Consider the following 17,863-nt stretch of genomic DNA (forward strand, 5'->3'; position numbering starts at 1 on the left):
ACAGTAATTAAGCTCTGTGCAGAGAACCACGTGCTGCCTCGGTGTAATCAGGGCCGGTTCTAGGATGTTTGGTGCCCTGGGCAGAAAGGGAATGTGTGAGGCCCCTCTAAATTGCAGAAACATGACACCTTCAGGGCTGTTTGCATCTGAATAGATGCTCCTGAACCTGCAGCCCCTCCCTCTCAGTCACCTTCAAGCACCTCTTAACAGCTCATCAAGGGCGGAAGGTGTGAGGGATGCCACCCCGCTGTGTCTCTCCAATGCTGCTGGGTATCTGAGCTTTGGTACTGCATCGGAGTCTGTTACACCTGACATCAACAGAATCGGAGTCTGTTACACCCGACCTCAGCAGTATCGGAGTCAAGCAGGGAGGTGGGTGGAAGCTGTGCCGGCTTTAGGGTGGTGCGATCGGTGCCCGGTTAAAATTACGGACAAATGGCGTCCGTTAAACAATCCTTCACGGACAACGGACAGACGGCCGAAATTACGGACTGTCCGTGACATTTACGGACGGTTGGTCACCCTAGTCTGGATCCGGAAATTTCTCAGCAGTACCTCAGCGCGCTGGGGGATGACATCGTACGGCTCCGCTATGATGTCGATTCCAGTGATGACATCAGTGGAGCCATACAAGTCCCCTCCGGCGCGGGGACGTCCTTGTCTTCTTTTCCAGTGTGGATCTCGGAGAAGTGGTTCCTCAGGTCGATTTTTTTACCTACATCAATAACTTTGTTGTCAGTGGAACAGTGTGCCTTTTCTATGTCTACAGGTTTCAAATCTTGTGGGTCTTGTAGCCGACATATGTCGGTGAGGGATCCGCATACAATTTGTATGTGCTGTTTAGGCGAGCACCACGATGCCGAGGATTGTGGCTCCTGCCAGAAGCTTAAACAGAAGTCGCTAAAGGAGCGCTATTTGAAGTTGATGGTGGCGCGCATGTCATGGTCCTCGGAGGCTTCCCAGCCGTCGTCCCGGAAAGAGCGTTTGCTGGCTCGATCTGGGAGCCAAAGCCGTTCTGAAGGACGTCGTTCTCCAGGAAAGTCAAAAGGTAAGAGAAGGGTAAAGTTAGAGCATTCTCCCATGGCTCCTCCTGCTAGACGGTTTAGGAGACTGTACGCAACTCCGCACCGCGTCTCCCCGTGTTTCCGGGAGCCGGGGCGTCAATTGTTCAGATGAAGGAATATTATAATTCCCTGCACCTTATCTTGGGAACCCCGTCTCCCTCTGGAGCGCCTTTTGGCCCCAAGGAGCTTAGTGGGGCGCCGTCAGAGGGTTTGCCCTCAGTGACGGTTGAGCCGTTGGAGTCCATGGATCGACGCCGGTCGACGTCGGCTGGCGCCGCTCTGGCGCAGGTCCACAGTCCTTTGGATCTCTATCTACGACGCCTGTCTTCAATCAGCCGACTCTGACACTGGCGGAGGTTGAAGTTGCCTTTCCTCTTCCATGTAGGCGTCGTAGGACGTGGGATACGGAGTCTACCATTCAGACTGAGGGGAATATGCAGTTTTTGATTACTTCTCAGGAAGAGGTTGTGGAAAGACAGCCCATTTCGATTGAGGCAGGGCCTTTTCAGCCCATTTCTGACATTAATGTGCCTCAAATGAAGGAGAGCTGGGTTTCTGCTCTGGGAGAGGCTAGTTGCCGAAATTCATCACCAGCTTCAGGGTTGCTTTCTCCCCACGGCCTTGCTGCGGAGGCTAGTTCCTCCTTTGCAGACATGCTAAGAAAAGTGGCTACAGTTTTAAACTTGTCACTTCCTACGGTGTAAAGGTTCACAGACCCTTTGATTGAGGTCCTTTTTCAGGGACAGACAGGGGAAGAACCTGTTCTTCCGTTTGGGGAGACCCTTTTGTTATTTTATTGGGTACTTGGGCCAGGCCTGAGTCGGGGACCTCAGTGGACCGTGATATGGCATGTAGACACCTGCCTGCACCTGGAGACCAAGTTTGTTGTCATAGACACCCCTCCACCTGTAGCTTGGTGACTCAGGTTGCGATTTCTTCATGGGTTATAGATTCTGTTCCTAAAACTCCAGTGGGTAAGAATTCTTGGGGTCGTGATGCATGTGGTAAACACATCTTTTCTTCGGCAAGCTCAGCCTTGAGTTCCATAAATACATCTTGTTTGCTGGGGTGATATTCCCATGCCTTATGGGATTCGCTACAGAATGTGTTATCATCTCTTCCGGATAACACTGCTCGGAGATTGGTGATTTGATTAAAGATGGTCAGCAAAAAGTGTAATATGGAAACGACTAACTCTGTGGGTCAAGCGATGGCATCGGCAGTGACATTAAGATGTTGGGCTTGGTTGGCAACTTAGGGTTTCTCGGAGGCTGTCCAGTCGGCTCTGGTTGACATGCCATTTGATGGTGTCCACCTTTTTGGGAGTCAAGCTGATGCAGCGTTAAGAGACTTCTGTGACAGACAGAGGTCTTCGAAATCATAGCTTTTCGTTGTTTGTTACTGGGTAACTTGTCTTTATACTTGAGATGCAGACCATTTCTTTATAAGCGAGTAAGCTTTATTAAGGCATTTTACATGTCCGTTGTTGGTTTTACCACTTGATGTCTGCGAGTGCAGATGTTTTATTCTCAGGACCATTGTTTCCCTGTTTAGGATTGGTTTAGATTTAGTCCCTTGGCCTCTGAGGATGAGCTTTGTGCTCAAGAGGTTATTGTCATGAGATGTGTCTTCTTTTATGGAAGATTTTCTGACGCAAGCTTCTTTGAAGCGGTTCAGTATTCTAAAATGTGCATGATTTCTACCTTTTGTTGTCTCTCATAGGGACATGTTGGTTTACCAGTGGGAAGTCTGGTATATAGGGGCGTTCTGGTCTGTACTCGTTAGAGTAGTCAACGCAGTATGTCCTCACTACTCTTGTGGTGTGCATGTTTATTACAGCGCTGATGGATTCAGGGCTTACGATTTGTATTCTTTTGAATACATGTTCTTGTGGTTCATCCCTCATTAAAGTCCTTTTGGGTTATGTGTTTTATGGTGCTAGTTGTTTTCTGCTTCTGAGCGGACTGCATATCTACATTTTATTATATGTGCTTCACTTTTTGGAAAATTGTGTGAGTAAACTCAGATTTTATGGTATATTCTTTGGAAGACTCGAGTTAGTTGCCTTCTTCTCTGTGGAGGGGATAGGTGATTCCTTTGTTCATTCCTGGAACATAATGGGGTGAACTATGTATCTTATGCTATGTGATAGGTAGTGTCGGAAAACAATCTGATGTAGACTTCTACTTGCAGTTTCCTTACATGTTTTCGGTCCTATAATTTATGTTTAGTGTTTTTTCATGCTTTATAGTAAGCTCGTCTTGTTTTTCTCCCACAATGCTTTTTGCATCTGTCTGGAGTATATATAGTACCTGTCTTTTGGGGTATGCATCTATTTTGTCTGTGTTTTGCAAGTCTTTGGTAAATTATGACTGTTACTTCTTGAGGCGGTCTTGTGATCAAATTGTGTTTCGTATCACAAGTGTTGTTGCATGCGCTTGTTGCTAGCAAGGATTCAGCTTATATATTATTTCCTTTTGATGTTTAGTTTTTTCATAATTTAATATTTTGATACTGCACTAAAAGGTTTGTTCCCTTTTGTTCTTTTGCTTCCCTTGGTATTTTGAGCGTGCCCACAGTTAGGAGTCATGATCAGACTTTCGGACCATGACAATAAAGACCATGCAGGGGCAGGCTGTGTAGATACCTGCAGTCCTCCAGTGAATATGGGCCAGTGATGCCCTGTGTTGTCGGGCCACTCGGAGTCTATTGTGACACAATTTTATATAGATTATGTATATGTCTAGGTGATAAACCTTTGTGGCACTATCAATATGTCACTTAATGTTGTGATTCAACAAACAGCTTGGTGTTGTATTTATAGGCTTAGTTTGCTGTTACCATGTCATTCATTACCATTGATGAATGGTCTATAGAGTGTAAGGTTTTCTTCCTTTACAGGATGGTTATTCACCAGGGTGCAGGGTTTCATTTAGCCCTGTGCTTTGTCGATTCTTTTGTTTTTTTTCTTTTTAAAATCCTTGTCTGGTATTAACATACCATTTGTTGTTTCTTCTTTATTAATGTTTCAGAGATTGTTTATCTTTTTGGCACACTGTTTCTGCAACCCGTTTCTTAGTGACTCCGCGTACTGGCGCAGAAGGTTTCACAGAAGTAACTGGTGTCCACCTGCAGGAGGGGACTTATATGCCTCCACTAATGTCATGACCGGAATCAACATCATCGCGAAGCTGTACAACGCTGTCCCTTGGCGCACAGAGGTACTGCTGAAATATTTACGGATCCAGACTGGTGCCTGGGGAGAATTCAAAAGTAAATGAATCTGTGGCAAGACTGTGTCTCTACCAGATATTACGTTACCGAAGGTAAGTAACTTTTACATTAATTTCATTACATCTATCGGTGAGCATGACATCTTTTGCAAGTCACCCCCATATCTTCTGGCATTCAGGTTGTCCCTCTATTTTTAGAGTCCTGTTGAGACCCCTTTACCCGTTCGAGGGTCAAAACGTCGTCGACCGATATTGTAACAGACAAACTGATTGTTTGTTTGTTTTCTCCTCTTCATGAAACTTGTCAAAAAATTCTTGGAGTTGTCTGTTACTAAACAAAAGCCTCACACATTTTGTTGATTTCATGTATATTATTGAAGTGGCAGCTTTGATACTGGGGACACGTTGCATTTTTTCCTTTTTAAATTATTGTGTTTAGGGCAGCCTAGTCCTTGTGACTGGCTTCATGTGGGTATACAACTATAGATACAAATCTTCTCCCTGTATAAGTGGTGTTTGTTGTGTTCTTGTATTTGTTTTCTTTCATTTATGTGTCCAAACCAATTGGTTCTGGTAGGTGTTGTGAAAATTCATGAGACTTTCTATGTCCAATATATTATCAAGATTCTTTTATGTAGGATACCTATGTGAACCAATGTTTCTTGCTATTACTGTATACCCATGTTCTCATGAGTTTAAGGACTGCTCTTGTAGCCTAATTTTATTATTTACTGAGTTTGAACCAGCCCTATCTTCAGCATTGATTTTAGGGAAGATTACTATTTTCTGGACCAGGAAGACCTCTTGCCCTGACAACCAATGTGTCACCTTGGCTGACAGAAAAAAGAATTCTCTATTTAAACCTTGACCAAGAATATTTACAAAGATCCTCATTCTCACTGTATTTATTGCCTTTATACACTTCATATGGCATCAGAGTGTGATATTTGAAAGACTTTTTTAACTAAAACTCTTCAGTACAGAGAAAGGAGGTTGACATTATTCTTTATGGACAAAAAGAATTTCCTCCTTTTAAAGGAGATGTCCCCTCTTCCGGGGAGGGTTAAGTAAAAAGTGGCCCTCCAATCACTTTCGTGGAGGCAGCCACAAGAAGAGACTCGTACAGTTTCCTGAGCATGATTTGTTTGGTACAGCGTTTGCAGCCACCTCTTCTGATAATTTGCAGGATAAGCATACCTCTAGATACTATAGAGACGATCAACATGTAGTGAAGTAAAATAAATATTCAGAAGACTTCTTCAAAGGCCTTGTCGACCAGGAGAACATAGTCAATGATTCTAAACCATCGTCGACAATGAGAACATAGTCGACGATAACCTTACAGTCAACAGCGACCATTGTGTTGATGACGACCCTTCCGTCGACAGCTGTCATACTGTAGACAAACATGCCATTGATGACTAATCTGTCAACAGTGAATTTACAACGTATTTTTCATCATTAAAGGTGTCTTACCTTCAGCTCAAATAATGCCATAAGAGGAGTCTATTGATTATACCTTCATGATGGCTTACAGCCGAACTCAATTGGATGCAAGATATATCCTAGCTTTTGTAGAAGAAATGAAGGTTGATGAGACCTACGACAAATTGGATTCTACAGATGATATCTCTAAATTGCATTAATTAATGGAAAGAGCTGCCAAGTAATGTGACCTACCAATGACGTCTGTAGCTCGACCATATTTTCTTTATGACTTTAAAGCGCATTCTTGCAAGCCAGTTAAAACAATACCCATTAGTGATTGTCTGCTCGGAAGGATTAAAATTAATGAAGACACCAATTACAGTTCCAGCGGTGATATCTCATCTAGAGAAAAGGTTTAAGGCTCCGGATTCATCTCCGGCTTGTCTCACTGGTCATACAAAATCTGATTCAGAACCAAGACAAGGATAGCAAACACAATAATAATCTGGTCAAAAGAATTTAGTCTATAGCAGGAACCTCAATTAAGACAACTGGCAATTCTAGGTCATTATGATCACCATATGTGGCATGACATTGCTCCTTTACTGTAACTCATTCCTAAAGATAAGAGAGAAGCAGCGAGAACAATCCTAAAAAAAGGGGAGCTTACCTCTTCCTTCATTATTGACGTAGCAATGGATGTATCGAACACAGGTTTTTGCCAACTTGCAGAAGGTACTGTACTAAGAAGACGAGGCTATTTAAACTCTACTGCCTTCTGTACCGACGTCCAATCCAAGATTCTGTTTACACCTTTTGATGGCCTCACTCTTTTTAACAAGATGAGGTAGATGAGGATTTGCAAGGTCTTCAAACTGACACTGATATTGCAAAGGCATTAGGACTTTTGCAGTATCGTTGATTTGGAATATCTAATTTTTGGGGCTCAAGAAGATCACAGAATTTCAGAGGAGGATTCAATCAATTTGGAGATCATGGATGTTTATATGATCTTCAAAGAGAATCTGGATACGATCAAGGATACTACATTCGGAACCAAAGACAATCTTTCTGGAGGCCTTCAGTAAGGAAGAGAGGTTCTTCACAAGAATGAAACTATGACAATCGGAAAAGAACGTGACTCCCAGCTCATACCCCCCTTTTCAGTCTGGTTCTCAGAAGTTGGGAGGGAGAGTTTCCCTTTTTGCTCCTACATAGAATAACATAACTTGGACAAATGAATGATACAAATTGTCCAATCAGGCCATAGGTTGGAGTTCAACCAGAGACCCCCAGTTTGTCCACCAAGAAACGAACATCATCTTCATTTGAAGGAGCTTCAAATGGAAATTCTCAAGCCTCTCTTCAAAGGACTCATTGAAATTGTCCTCAAATAGCAAAGAAACTAAGGATTTTATTCCAGGTTCTTCCTAATCAAAAAGGAGACGGGTCAATGCAGACCAATACTGGATCAGCGATAGATGAACAAGTTTCTAAAGACAGTCATTTCGGATGATTACTTTACAAGAAGTCCTCCTGATTATGCAGGAAAGGGATTTTATGACCTCCCTGCACCTTCAGGATACATTCATCTACATACCGGGAACACAGAAGCTACCTTTAATTCACAGAAGCGGAGCAGCACTACCAGTTCAAGGCGCTCATTTTTGTAGTGAAATTAGTGCCTTGAATATTCACCAAATGTTTTGCCCCAGTTGCTGCTTTTCTTTGGTGAAAAGGTCACCAGGTGTTCCTATGCCCAGACGACTGGCTTTTGGTCCTTATCTGGACGACTGGCTAGGCAAAGCGCCATCCAGGGAAAGATCAAGAGCTTCTACAACTGTCTGCATCAGTCTCTTCCAGAGATTAGTGTCTCACATTAACCAGAGAAAAATCATTGATGGAACCCCAGACAAAGATCCAATTCTGGGAGTGATACTCAACACTCAGTTGGGAAAAGCTTTTCCATCGGTGACAAGAGTGAGAAAGTTGCAGACAGTGGCAGTGACTATTCCTGTAAAACAATCAATCACAGCAAGGCAATACAAGTCCCTGTTGGGCCTGATGGCATCATGTGTAGGCCTCATTCCATTTTGGAGGCTCCGATTGAGACCCGCCCAGCTGGAACTGGATTTACAATGGAAACAAATAGAAAGCTCATGGGAAGAAACGGTCCATGTCAAAAGGTCCTTGAAGCAAGCTTTAAAGTGGTGAAGGATCCCAGCAGACCTAAATTCAGGACTTTCTTTTTGGCAGATAACAAAAAGGTTAATACTCACTACAGATACGTCCATGGAGGGATGGGGAGTTCACCTCCACAAACTTTCTCCAGAGGCCACTGGTGAGATGTAGAGAAAAAGCTCAATATCAATGTGTTTTAAGCATTCCTCCCCAGATTGGCAGATCAACCAGCCCTAGTCAGAAAAGAAAACTAAACATCCATATTCTACATAGCCAATATATAAACGATAAGAATGTTGGCGGACTTGAGTTACAGGTAAGTAATTCATTTTTTCTATCTAATTCCGCAACAAAATTGGTCGCTCCCTAGTATAAAAAGAATAAGCCTTATAAGCAGTGGCGTCAGTAGAGGGGTGCGGACCACACCGGGTGACACCATCACATGGGGTGACACCAAAATTCAAAATAATGGGACCCCCACCCCGCCCGCGGACCAGTCTGCACGGGGAAGCCCCACGCCCGGAGCCCAGACAGGGTCAGATTGGATACAAATGGAACAAGGAGCATGCGGAGTAACCGGGGGCCATGGGGGGGGGGAAGGGGGCTGAGAAAATACTGGTGGAGACTGGAGAGAGATAAAATGGCGGCACCACTAGTAATGGGGTCCCCGGGCAAGGGCACAGGTGTGACAAGGAGGGAAGGTGTAAGGTCTGTGCCACGAATTCACGGTGGGACACGAAGCACCCTGCAGACACAGTACAGAGTGACGGTAGATCTGACGGACATGCCCCCGCCCCACAGACGCAAACCCCCCCCCCCTTGTCCTTGGGAGCGTGGCACCCTGTCCTGGGATGACACCATAAGTTACCGCACTGGGTGACACCAACCCTAGAGACTCCGCTTTTCTTCATAGTTGATCCAAATCCAGGCTCTGTTATTGTGTCTGCTTTTTGCAGAAGACTTGCATCACCGCCTGAGACATCATTGTCTCTCCACAGGAAGAATAAAAGTATAGTTGCTGCTTAATTGAAACAGATTACAAATGAGTGCAACTTCTTTATTTGGAAGATATGCCATATGATTGAAACTGTTCTTAATTTGCGGCAAACCTATCATAAGCTCATAGGATCATACAGAATTTCTTCGAGGTTGTACATGAATAGCAAATATTTACATGTTATGAGTGCTGCTATAGATACAGCTGACTTTGCTATATCAGAGCATTGCCATGGAATTACAGTCATAAAAACTTCCTGGTCGTCTCTGACATCTCTAAGAAATTAAGTTCTTGTTAAGAATCCGAATTTTCCTCTTTTCTGGCTCTGTACTTTTCATACCACAAACTGACGAGGAAATGTGGATGAGCAATGAGGCTGAACTCCAAGACTGTGGGATTAGAGAAGAAAACTGCAATTTGCAAGTCATCCTTCAAGCACCCAGACCAGTGCTACTACTAATTCCAGAGTGTTTAATCCCCACTTTGGTCATACCGACCACAACAAATATGTGGTCTTCATACTATCAGAGAAGTTCGGGGGTTAGAGATTTTAACAGCAATCTTCCTAGATAGGGGGGAACTAAGAAATTTAGGACATGACTCCCCTACTTCCCTTCCCCTGTACACCTCTCGGTAGGGTGTGAAATGTCCAAAATCATCTTGAAGTGTGGCAAAACATCACCTACAACTAATGAGTGCTCAGTTCGTGCAAAGTGGATATGAAGTTTGGTTCGGTATGCCACTACCGCCCAGTCCACCAAAAATAGCACTACAATTCCATCCTTAGTGCACAAAGAAGCAATGCTATTACTAAAACAAATTAAACCACTTCCACTAGATTTATCTAGGTTCTCTATCTTTCTAAAAAGGGTCTAAAATAGAGTGCAGGCTAATCTTGGACCTCAAGACTTCTAACAAATGGGCAACTGGATCACAAAAGAGAGGTTCTGAATGCTGGCTCTTCACCAGATATCACCACAGCTCAAGCAGGGGAATTGGGTATGGGTTGTGGATTTACAGTATGCTTACTATCGTAACATTAGAAGGAAACACAAAGTCTCTGAGAATTATAATAAGGAATATGCGCTGTTACTACCCAGTTCCACCATTTGGACTTAAGTCAGCTCCTTGAACGTTCTCCAGGTGTGTGGCAGTGGTAGTTGCTTTTCTTCGCAAGCAGGATATTTTGATCTATCTGGGTGACTAACATATCAAAATCGCAACCCACAGAAATCAAGTCAGAACTCCCAAACAATGGTTCCTCTCCTTCATTTAAGAAGCCTTCCGGTGTCCCAATCCAGACTAGGTTTTATCTTACCTAGCGCTTACTTTGTATCCAAATTGAGGAAAATGTTTATGAAATTTTACCATTTCGCAAAAATGTAATCAGCTGTAAGCTGATAAATTTAAAGGGTCACCAAAATTTCCTCCTTACTAGGATCAATCACATCCTGCATTTTCATTATTTAATTGCAAAACTTCATGAGATCTTCTCAACAGTGCCTGGAATGGCAATGGTCTCAGGGAAAGTGCAGCTGGGACGACAACCCTCTTATATCTTTCATGAGTAACATTCTCTTCCATGTTGTTGCAGGAAGAGCAATCTGGTAAACAAGTACGTTCATCAGAATCTTCCTTTGCAAATAGTTGGTACTGATGCCCCTCTGTTGGTTTGGAGTGTCAATAAGACCACACAAAATTCCTGATGCAGACATATTCTGCTGCCCACCCTTCAGAGGCAATTTTTCCATCCCAAAGGCAAACTGTGCTTGACAGCATGACTCCTCAGTTCGAACTGTACGGCCATTTAAACCTTGCTAAGCCTTACATGGACAACTTGGAAGATATTAAGACTCTCCGCAAGACCATCTTATGCTTTACTTGACAATCCCTCTTATAAAATCCTTTTTTGAAGGGTTGACAAAAGGTCAACCCTCCAATTAGGAAGACATGCTCACCATGGAGCTTAATCTAGTACTGAATAAACTAATGGCACTGTTTTCAAGTCTGGAAATAAAGCTTTATTGAAATGTTTGCTTTTCTAGTGGAAATCACTTTTGCTGATGATTGAGTGAGTGAGTTGTATGCACTCAGCAGTGGAACCTGATACAGATTTTCACTGCAACAGGGTAGTCATAGGAAGGCATGTTTGTTTCCATCTAAAATACTATAAGAGTTTTACATTAATCAATGTTTCTTTGCACAAGTTTTTTGATAACCCGTTTATACTGGCAGAGATCTTTGCTTTCCTTTGACGTAATAGGTGTCTTAAGATTCTTATAACTCTATGCACAGAGCTTAATAGATCCAACCAGATGTTTGTCAGTTATGAGCGTCTGCATACAGGTTTGGCCATATCGAAACAGTCCCTTTTGAAATGGGTAGTGTCATGCATTATTCTATGTTGCCTGTCTTCTAATAAGAACTTGACAGCAAGCCTGGTCATTCTACCAGGAGAAGCATGTCTACAACTGTGTTGATGAGGAATATTTCTTTAACTAGGCTATGTAGCTGGGGCATAGAAATCGATTCATACAATCGCTAGGCAATTCGGTTTAGACCCACGTGCATCCAGCTTGTCTAAAATACTAATTGCATTATCAATTTTTGTGTTTGTGAAGTTGAGACCAAAGAATCTGAAGGAAATTATTGCTTTTCTAGTCTAACATCTATGGCTTATGATTAGTTATTGGTAACCCTAGATCAGAATCTTATAAATCTGCACAGAAGTCATACAGACCTCCTGCCTCCCCAGTCTTTCTTGAAAAACAAAATACAGTTTGATACTATTGCATCCAGGGCCATTAAGAGAAACTGCCTCTGAGTCACCTGTCAGTGTAAGACATGATGAGACATGGAAGCTACTGGCTTTTAAAAGGGAACAGTTTGTCTTTTTAGCTTTACCATATTTACTACCTGTGTCTTTTTAGTTTTACCATATTTTCTACCTTTCTGGCTGCATTTGCCTGGATTTTTAAAATAGCAGATGAGCATCTTTTAAAAAGAAAAAAAAATACTTTTGTGAATATATTATGAGTGTTCTGGAGTCCTCGCACGCAAGCAAGAATGTTCTAACATATATAAATGTAGTGAAGATTTCTACAATGCAGACCTAGGATTACAAGTAGGGCCTGATTACGATTCTGGAGGATGGAATACTGTCCATTAGGGCGACAGAAAAAATTACTCTGTCACTCTGCCTGATATCCTGTTCCCCAAGTTTAGAGACATCCTCCGGCCCCGCGGATGTCTCCTAACATTGTCAAGAACCACCATCATGGCGGTTCCTGTCAATGTTGTAAACCTTTGACGGAAGGCTCTGTGAAACATGATGGACGGCAATCAAATTTTCTCCAAGTTTTATTTATTTTCAATAGCAAACTACCAGAGTGGGATTTTGGTTTTTAAAAAAAGTACAACTAATGACCCCCACATCATGGGATTCGTTTTTTTAAATATATTTATTTTACTGTCTTTGTCTCAAGTGATGGGCAGTCAAAACCAAAAAACTGACTGGCCACTAAAAAGGCAGCTGGTCGGATGGCTAACCTGCCACAACTCTTATTCCGTTAGAGTAGGCTTCATCGTAGACATACTGTTTGTCCGTCCACCTCAAAATTGGGTGGGCGAAATTTGAGTGTAGGGGATAGGGTACACCACTGCTGTTGTAATGGAGTAATCTCTCCGCCAAACTCTAAATCAGACCCTAACTTACTTTTCTTTTGATTTCTCTCAGTAAATCCATAAACCTCCCCCCACACAACTCCCCCTATTTCCAAAAGATGAGCGGAAATTTCAGTGAGGTCAAGATTCCTTCACTGAGTTGCCGTCATAAAGTATTTTTTGACTGGTCCTGCACTGCCTTGTGGGAAGTCTGGCAGCCTGTTTGTTGTTTTTTCATTTAACAAAGTATTTAAAACCTGTTTTGAATCGAATGATCTGATTGATTACTTGGACATTTTAAAATGTTGCCTCTTAGACTCATGTTTTCATTTATTTAATGCTTTTTTCATATTAAAAATGTATTGTGAAAAAGCAAGTGTTCTGGGGATATTCCACTGTATATGGATTCAAATGAAATACCCATGACAGAGAACTACAACTTGAAGTAAGTAGTATTTCCTTACAGTACATGAGATCCATTGTCCAAGCAGATACAGAAACGACATGTCTAATAGTAGTACATTTGGAAATGTAAATGCACAACTAATTATAATTTTTTTAATGGTGTAGTCGCAGCCTCTGGCATTTTTGGAAGAAGACATTAGAGAGGTGCTCAAGGAAGAAACTGGAAAAGACGTATTCCTCAGGGAGGAAGCTGAAAGTGACTGTAAAACCTGTAAACCAGAGGTACAACTCCATCACCATATACAAATACCACAACAAATAATCATTCATCATTGATTTCCTTAGTTTGATTTGTGAATTAATCTTTTCAGCACGTATCTTCAGTGAAGAAAGTCAGAAAGTCATTGGTCTTAGATGCTTGGGAAAAAGAAGAACTTGGGACTCAGTTTTTCACTGAAGATGGTATATCAGATCTTCAGGTTTGTTTGCAAATTGTTTTAACTCTGAATAATCTGGGAGCTCCTCTGATGTTGCCTAATAAATGCAAACAATTTTAAACATGGGCCCACAGACTATCAGCATCCTCTTTTCTCCTTAATACGTAAATGCTTTGTATAAAGTATTGTACTGGATTGTTCTCGTTTTCGGAATGCTTTCTATGTGAGTTGCAGTTATTGTGATCTGAGAAGTGCCTAAAGGGAGACACAGGGCTGCAAGTTTAGGTGAAAGAAGACATGCTTCCCACATAGCATAAACGACCAAGAAGAAATGGTGAATCCGTATTTAATCTCCTGTAGCTCGCTTACTTTGTGGCTTGGCATATAGAAAAATGAGTGCAGGAGTTATATATCTGACCGCCACAGTGGTGCTTGTGGCAAGAGGAAAGCTTTAAACTGCTTGCTATACCAATGTTTACCTGGAGCTTTTATGGGCTTCGGGCACTGGTAAATCTGTAAAATAATTATTATTGTAAAGAGTCTAAAAATCATTCACTTTCTAATCTGTAAAGAGGAAATTTAGCAGCTTGGAGACATCGGGATAGAAGTTCTTTTTAAAGCATTTGTGGAATAGAGGTCTTATTAAAGTTTTTGTTTCAGTGTCCTAAGGTAGATTGTTAAATTTAATGCGAAGGACACTTGAATTTGCTTACCAAAAGTTAAACCTTTCCTGCTGTAGGTATCGTTTTCTGATTCTCATGGTCTGGCTAGCAACCATGAAAAAAGAGAAGACTTTGATGTACAGAAGAGCTGCCTCTCAAGCAGTATTTTCACGAAGAGGTTGCTAGGAGGATCTCAAGTTTGCTCTGTGTTACTCTTTTGAATGTTGACAGAAAACATACTTATGTAATAAAAAGGCTAAACAAATGAAGCAAAGAATATTGTACAATACACATGTCCAAACCCCTTTCAGAGAGCCACAATGTAAGGAGTTGCTCAGCAAAGCTGTGGGGTCCTGAGTAACTGAGTGCTACTCCTTTCAGCACCTGACTCTCATTGGTAGCGCAGTACAAGGATCTTAGAGGGGACGATGGGTGTGAGGCATAAACTAGCTCAAGACTTAAAGTACATGCAATAGCAGCCGTAAGATGAATGTCCAGCCAAATACTTCCACATTTATAACAGAATGATTATTGTAATGTGAGCACACAAGACAACACTCTAAATAATATCCACTATCTCTTAAGGTCGACACACTGGCATCGTCCTCGGGGGTACCCTGAGTCAGTCTGTCCATGTATAGTGAGGCTATTTATTTCCCATTTGATACTGGAGGTGTTTCTGAGATGCCGCTCATGTGACACAACCGTAGTTTGGTCTCAAGAGTCAACTTTAACAGTGCTACTTTCATGCGAGTCCGTAGCAGGCCTGCTTGCTTTGAACAGTCGAACCCCACCCAATGGCAGCCGGCATGAGAACCAGGTTGCATTCAGCTTGCTCTGGCCTCCCAACGCTAAGGGTTCGTGAACTCTGATGGTTTTTTTCTTGATGGCGCATCAGGCCTCCTTCAGCTTGCATCTATGTTGGTCGTCTCCCTTCATGGTTCATCGTCATCGGTAAGTGTTCTACACACCAGCTTGAAAACATTTCGACACTGTAGTAGCACACATTCCCAGTTCAGTAAAATCAGAATTACTACGCATAGCAGATATTGTAACAACCAGAGATATTTACCCGTGTCCCTGAAATCTCTTGACAGTCTCCAAACTGTGTCAAATTTCTGCTGGCAACACTTGGCCCTCTACACAGTACGTTCAGCTTGCATGCTCCCATCCATGCCAGCTTTCCAGAGTACCAGGGTAGGAATTTTCCCACCCCCCTACAGCCGATCAAAATCCTTCCTGGTGGTAATTTTATTTATTTTATAGAGCGCAATGTATGCCTGCAGGCGTCTGCACAGAGAAGGATATCATAATTGAGAGAGGAATACAACTAAAAGGAACGTTGGAATATCCAAGTTTTGAGCTGTTTTCAAATGATCAAAAAATTTGTTTGATTTCGCAAATACTCAGGAAGCGTGCTCCAGAACTTGCAAGTTGAGTGTACTAAGCTTCTACCACTCCATGAGGCAGTGTAAATTTTCTGAAACCTGACTGTTCTGGAGGTAGCAGAGTGTAGGCATCTTCCAGGGACATACCATGAGAATTTATTCTTAAAGTAGTCTTGGCCAATACCATGGGGTGACTTATGTGCAATACACAGTACTTTAAATGCTACTCTCTTCTTTAAAGTGAGCCAGCAAAGCTCCTCCAAAGCATTAGAAACAGAGCCACATTTTCTGATGTTTTTTATGAGCCTGACGGCTGCATTCTGCATCCTTTGCAGTTTCATGAAGAACCCAAGTAGAGGCCCTTGCAATAATCAAGTCTAAATAAGACCAGAGAAATAACATATTTCTGCAGTTCTGTTGGAATAAAGGCAAGATTTTCTTTAGCGTTTTTAGCTGATAAAAGCAATTGGAAGTGAGCGTGTTATTTTGTTCGGAAAAAGAAAGTTTAAAATTAAAAATGATGCCCAGATTTCTCACCTTGGAGACTGGAGTAAGAAGAGTTCTCTTCCATGGGATCCTCATCAATAGTCATAAGCACTGAATATTCCCGCCCATGTGCGGGGACCCCGGAAATAATAAAAATTATATATAAAAAACACACATATATATATATATATATATATATATATATATATATATATATATTTATTTTATTTTATTTTTTTCATTTCTCGTATCAATGCAGCGCCCATCCAGGAGGCTAAACAATGTAATTACACACATAACGACTGTATTTGCCAATATATATATAAAAACACAAGAGGGCAAGTAGCACTTGAACTCTGTTTTTTAATGAGCAAAGTACTCATAAATAGCAAACTGCAAATAAAGTAGACATTGTTAGCCTGCAGGCTGCATTGTAAACCAATAGCATAGAAAATGAAAGCATTTTCAACAAAAACTGGCACCGTGCCTTTAAGGCATCCATGACCCCTAGCTTCCCATAATGCCTTAGGGGTGACAGTTAGGTCAGTTGTTTTTGCCGGCTCCTTCAGTCAGGACCCTGGATTTTCAGCTGTTCCTTTTTTGGACTTTCTGTCAAAAAATATTTGATAATTTTCTACTTTTTGTGCTTTCACTCGACGTCTTTTTGCCTTAGAGTGAGAGTGGTACCTTTTTTGTGTCCCAGAAATGGTTTATTTTCTTTAAAAATGCCTTCTTTATTCGATCCTTGCCCTTCCTGTGGCAAGAAGAAGGCCAGAACAGATACACACCCTGTGTGTATTCTCTGCCTCCCTGAGTCTCACTCTTCTAACAACTGCCATCATTGTAAGAAGTTGTCGAGAAGGACCATCAAGTACAGGGAGAGGATTCAACTTTATGGCCTGTCTGAAAGAGGTAGGTCTCCTGTGAGGCAGCAGAAGAAGAGAACTCGGTCAACGTCGAGAGAAAAAGTCCCGACCTGTTCTCCATCGGCGTCGGGATCAACGTCGAAGCTGCCAACGACGAAGAAATCGGCGTCGAAGACTTCGATGATGCCGGCGCATCATCATTCGACAACAAAATCATCGTCGACGAAGATAACAGGTCCTTCGTCAACGTCAACCAGGCGACGCTAGACGTCGAGAGACAGGTCTCCGTCGATGCCGGCTGGGCGTTCAACGTCGAGGCACATCACTCCATCGTCGCCTCATCATCGGCGATCGACATCGAGGCACATCACTCCGTCGTCACCTCATCATCGGCGATCGACTTCGAGGCACGGGTCTCCATCGAGATCAGTCCATCAATCTTCGACATCGAGACACAGGACATCTCCTTCGGCGTTGAAGCAGAAGTTTCCACCGAAGTCAGGTCGAAGCACTTCGACGTCGATCCGCCCTACTACATCATCGATGTTGTAACAAAACGCCGCCGAGATCGGTACAAGGATCTATGGCATCGAGGCAGAAGTCTCCGTCGCTGGCAGCCCAACGCCGGTCAACGTCGAGGCAGCAGTCTTCTGAGAGGGGGCAGAGAACGTCGAAACATGGCACTCCATCGGCGTCAGGGAGACGTTCGACGTCGAGAGGACGTTCTACTGCAAGATCAAGTCCACCTTCTAAGAGAAGAAAGTCAACGTCGAGGCATACGTCTCCGTTGAGATGACAGTCGGCGCACAGACGCTCTAGATCAACGTCAAGGCGTCCTTCCAGAGACGCCTCACCTCCAGTGAGCCTATCATCCTCACCTTCAGGCTCCCACAGTTCTCAACGAGGGTCAACATCAAGATCACCGGAGGTGGTGATTTCGACTTCCAGCAGCCCAGTGTCAGGGGGATACCAAGATTCACCAAACAGGTCTGCACATGAAGAGGTGAACTATCCCCCTCCTGCGGAGTCACATGAGGGGAGAGAGAGACGCAG

The 17,863-nt window shown here is 42.7% G+C and overlaps 1 protein-coding gene across 4 annotated transcripts in view; it reads left to right on the forward strand.

The window, feature by feature from the left end:
- MYBL1 (MYB proto-oncogene like 1) overlaps positions 1-17,863 on the forward strand; it is a 687,544-nt gene that overhangs the window by 546,237 nt on the left and 123,444 nt on the right. For all 4 annotated transcript variants that reach the window (XM_085605513.1, XM_085605511.1, XM_085605512.1 and 1 more), the window contains 2 exons: positions 13,137-13,253; positions 13,343-13,450. In XM_085605513.1, the coding sequence (XP_085461639.1) occupies positions 13,137-13,253; positions 13,343-13,450 (225 nt within the window). The remainder of the gene's footprint in view (positions 1-13,136; positions 13,254-13,342; positions 13,451-17,863) is intronic.

This window comes from Triturus cristatus, chromosome 5_1 (assembly GCF_964204655.1).
Source record: "Triturus cristatus chromosome 5_1, aTriCri1.1, whole genome shotgun sequence".
NCBI classification, from domain to species: domain Eukaryota; kingdom Metazoa; phylum Chordata; class Amphibia; order Caudata; family Salamandridae; genus Triturus; species Triturus cristatus.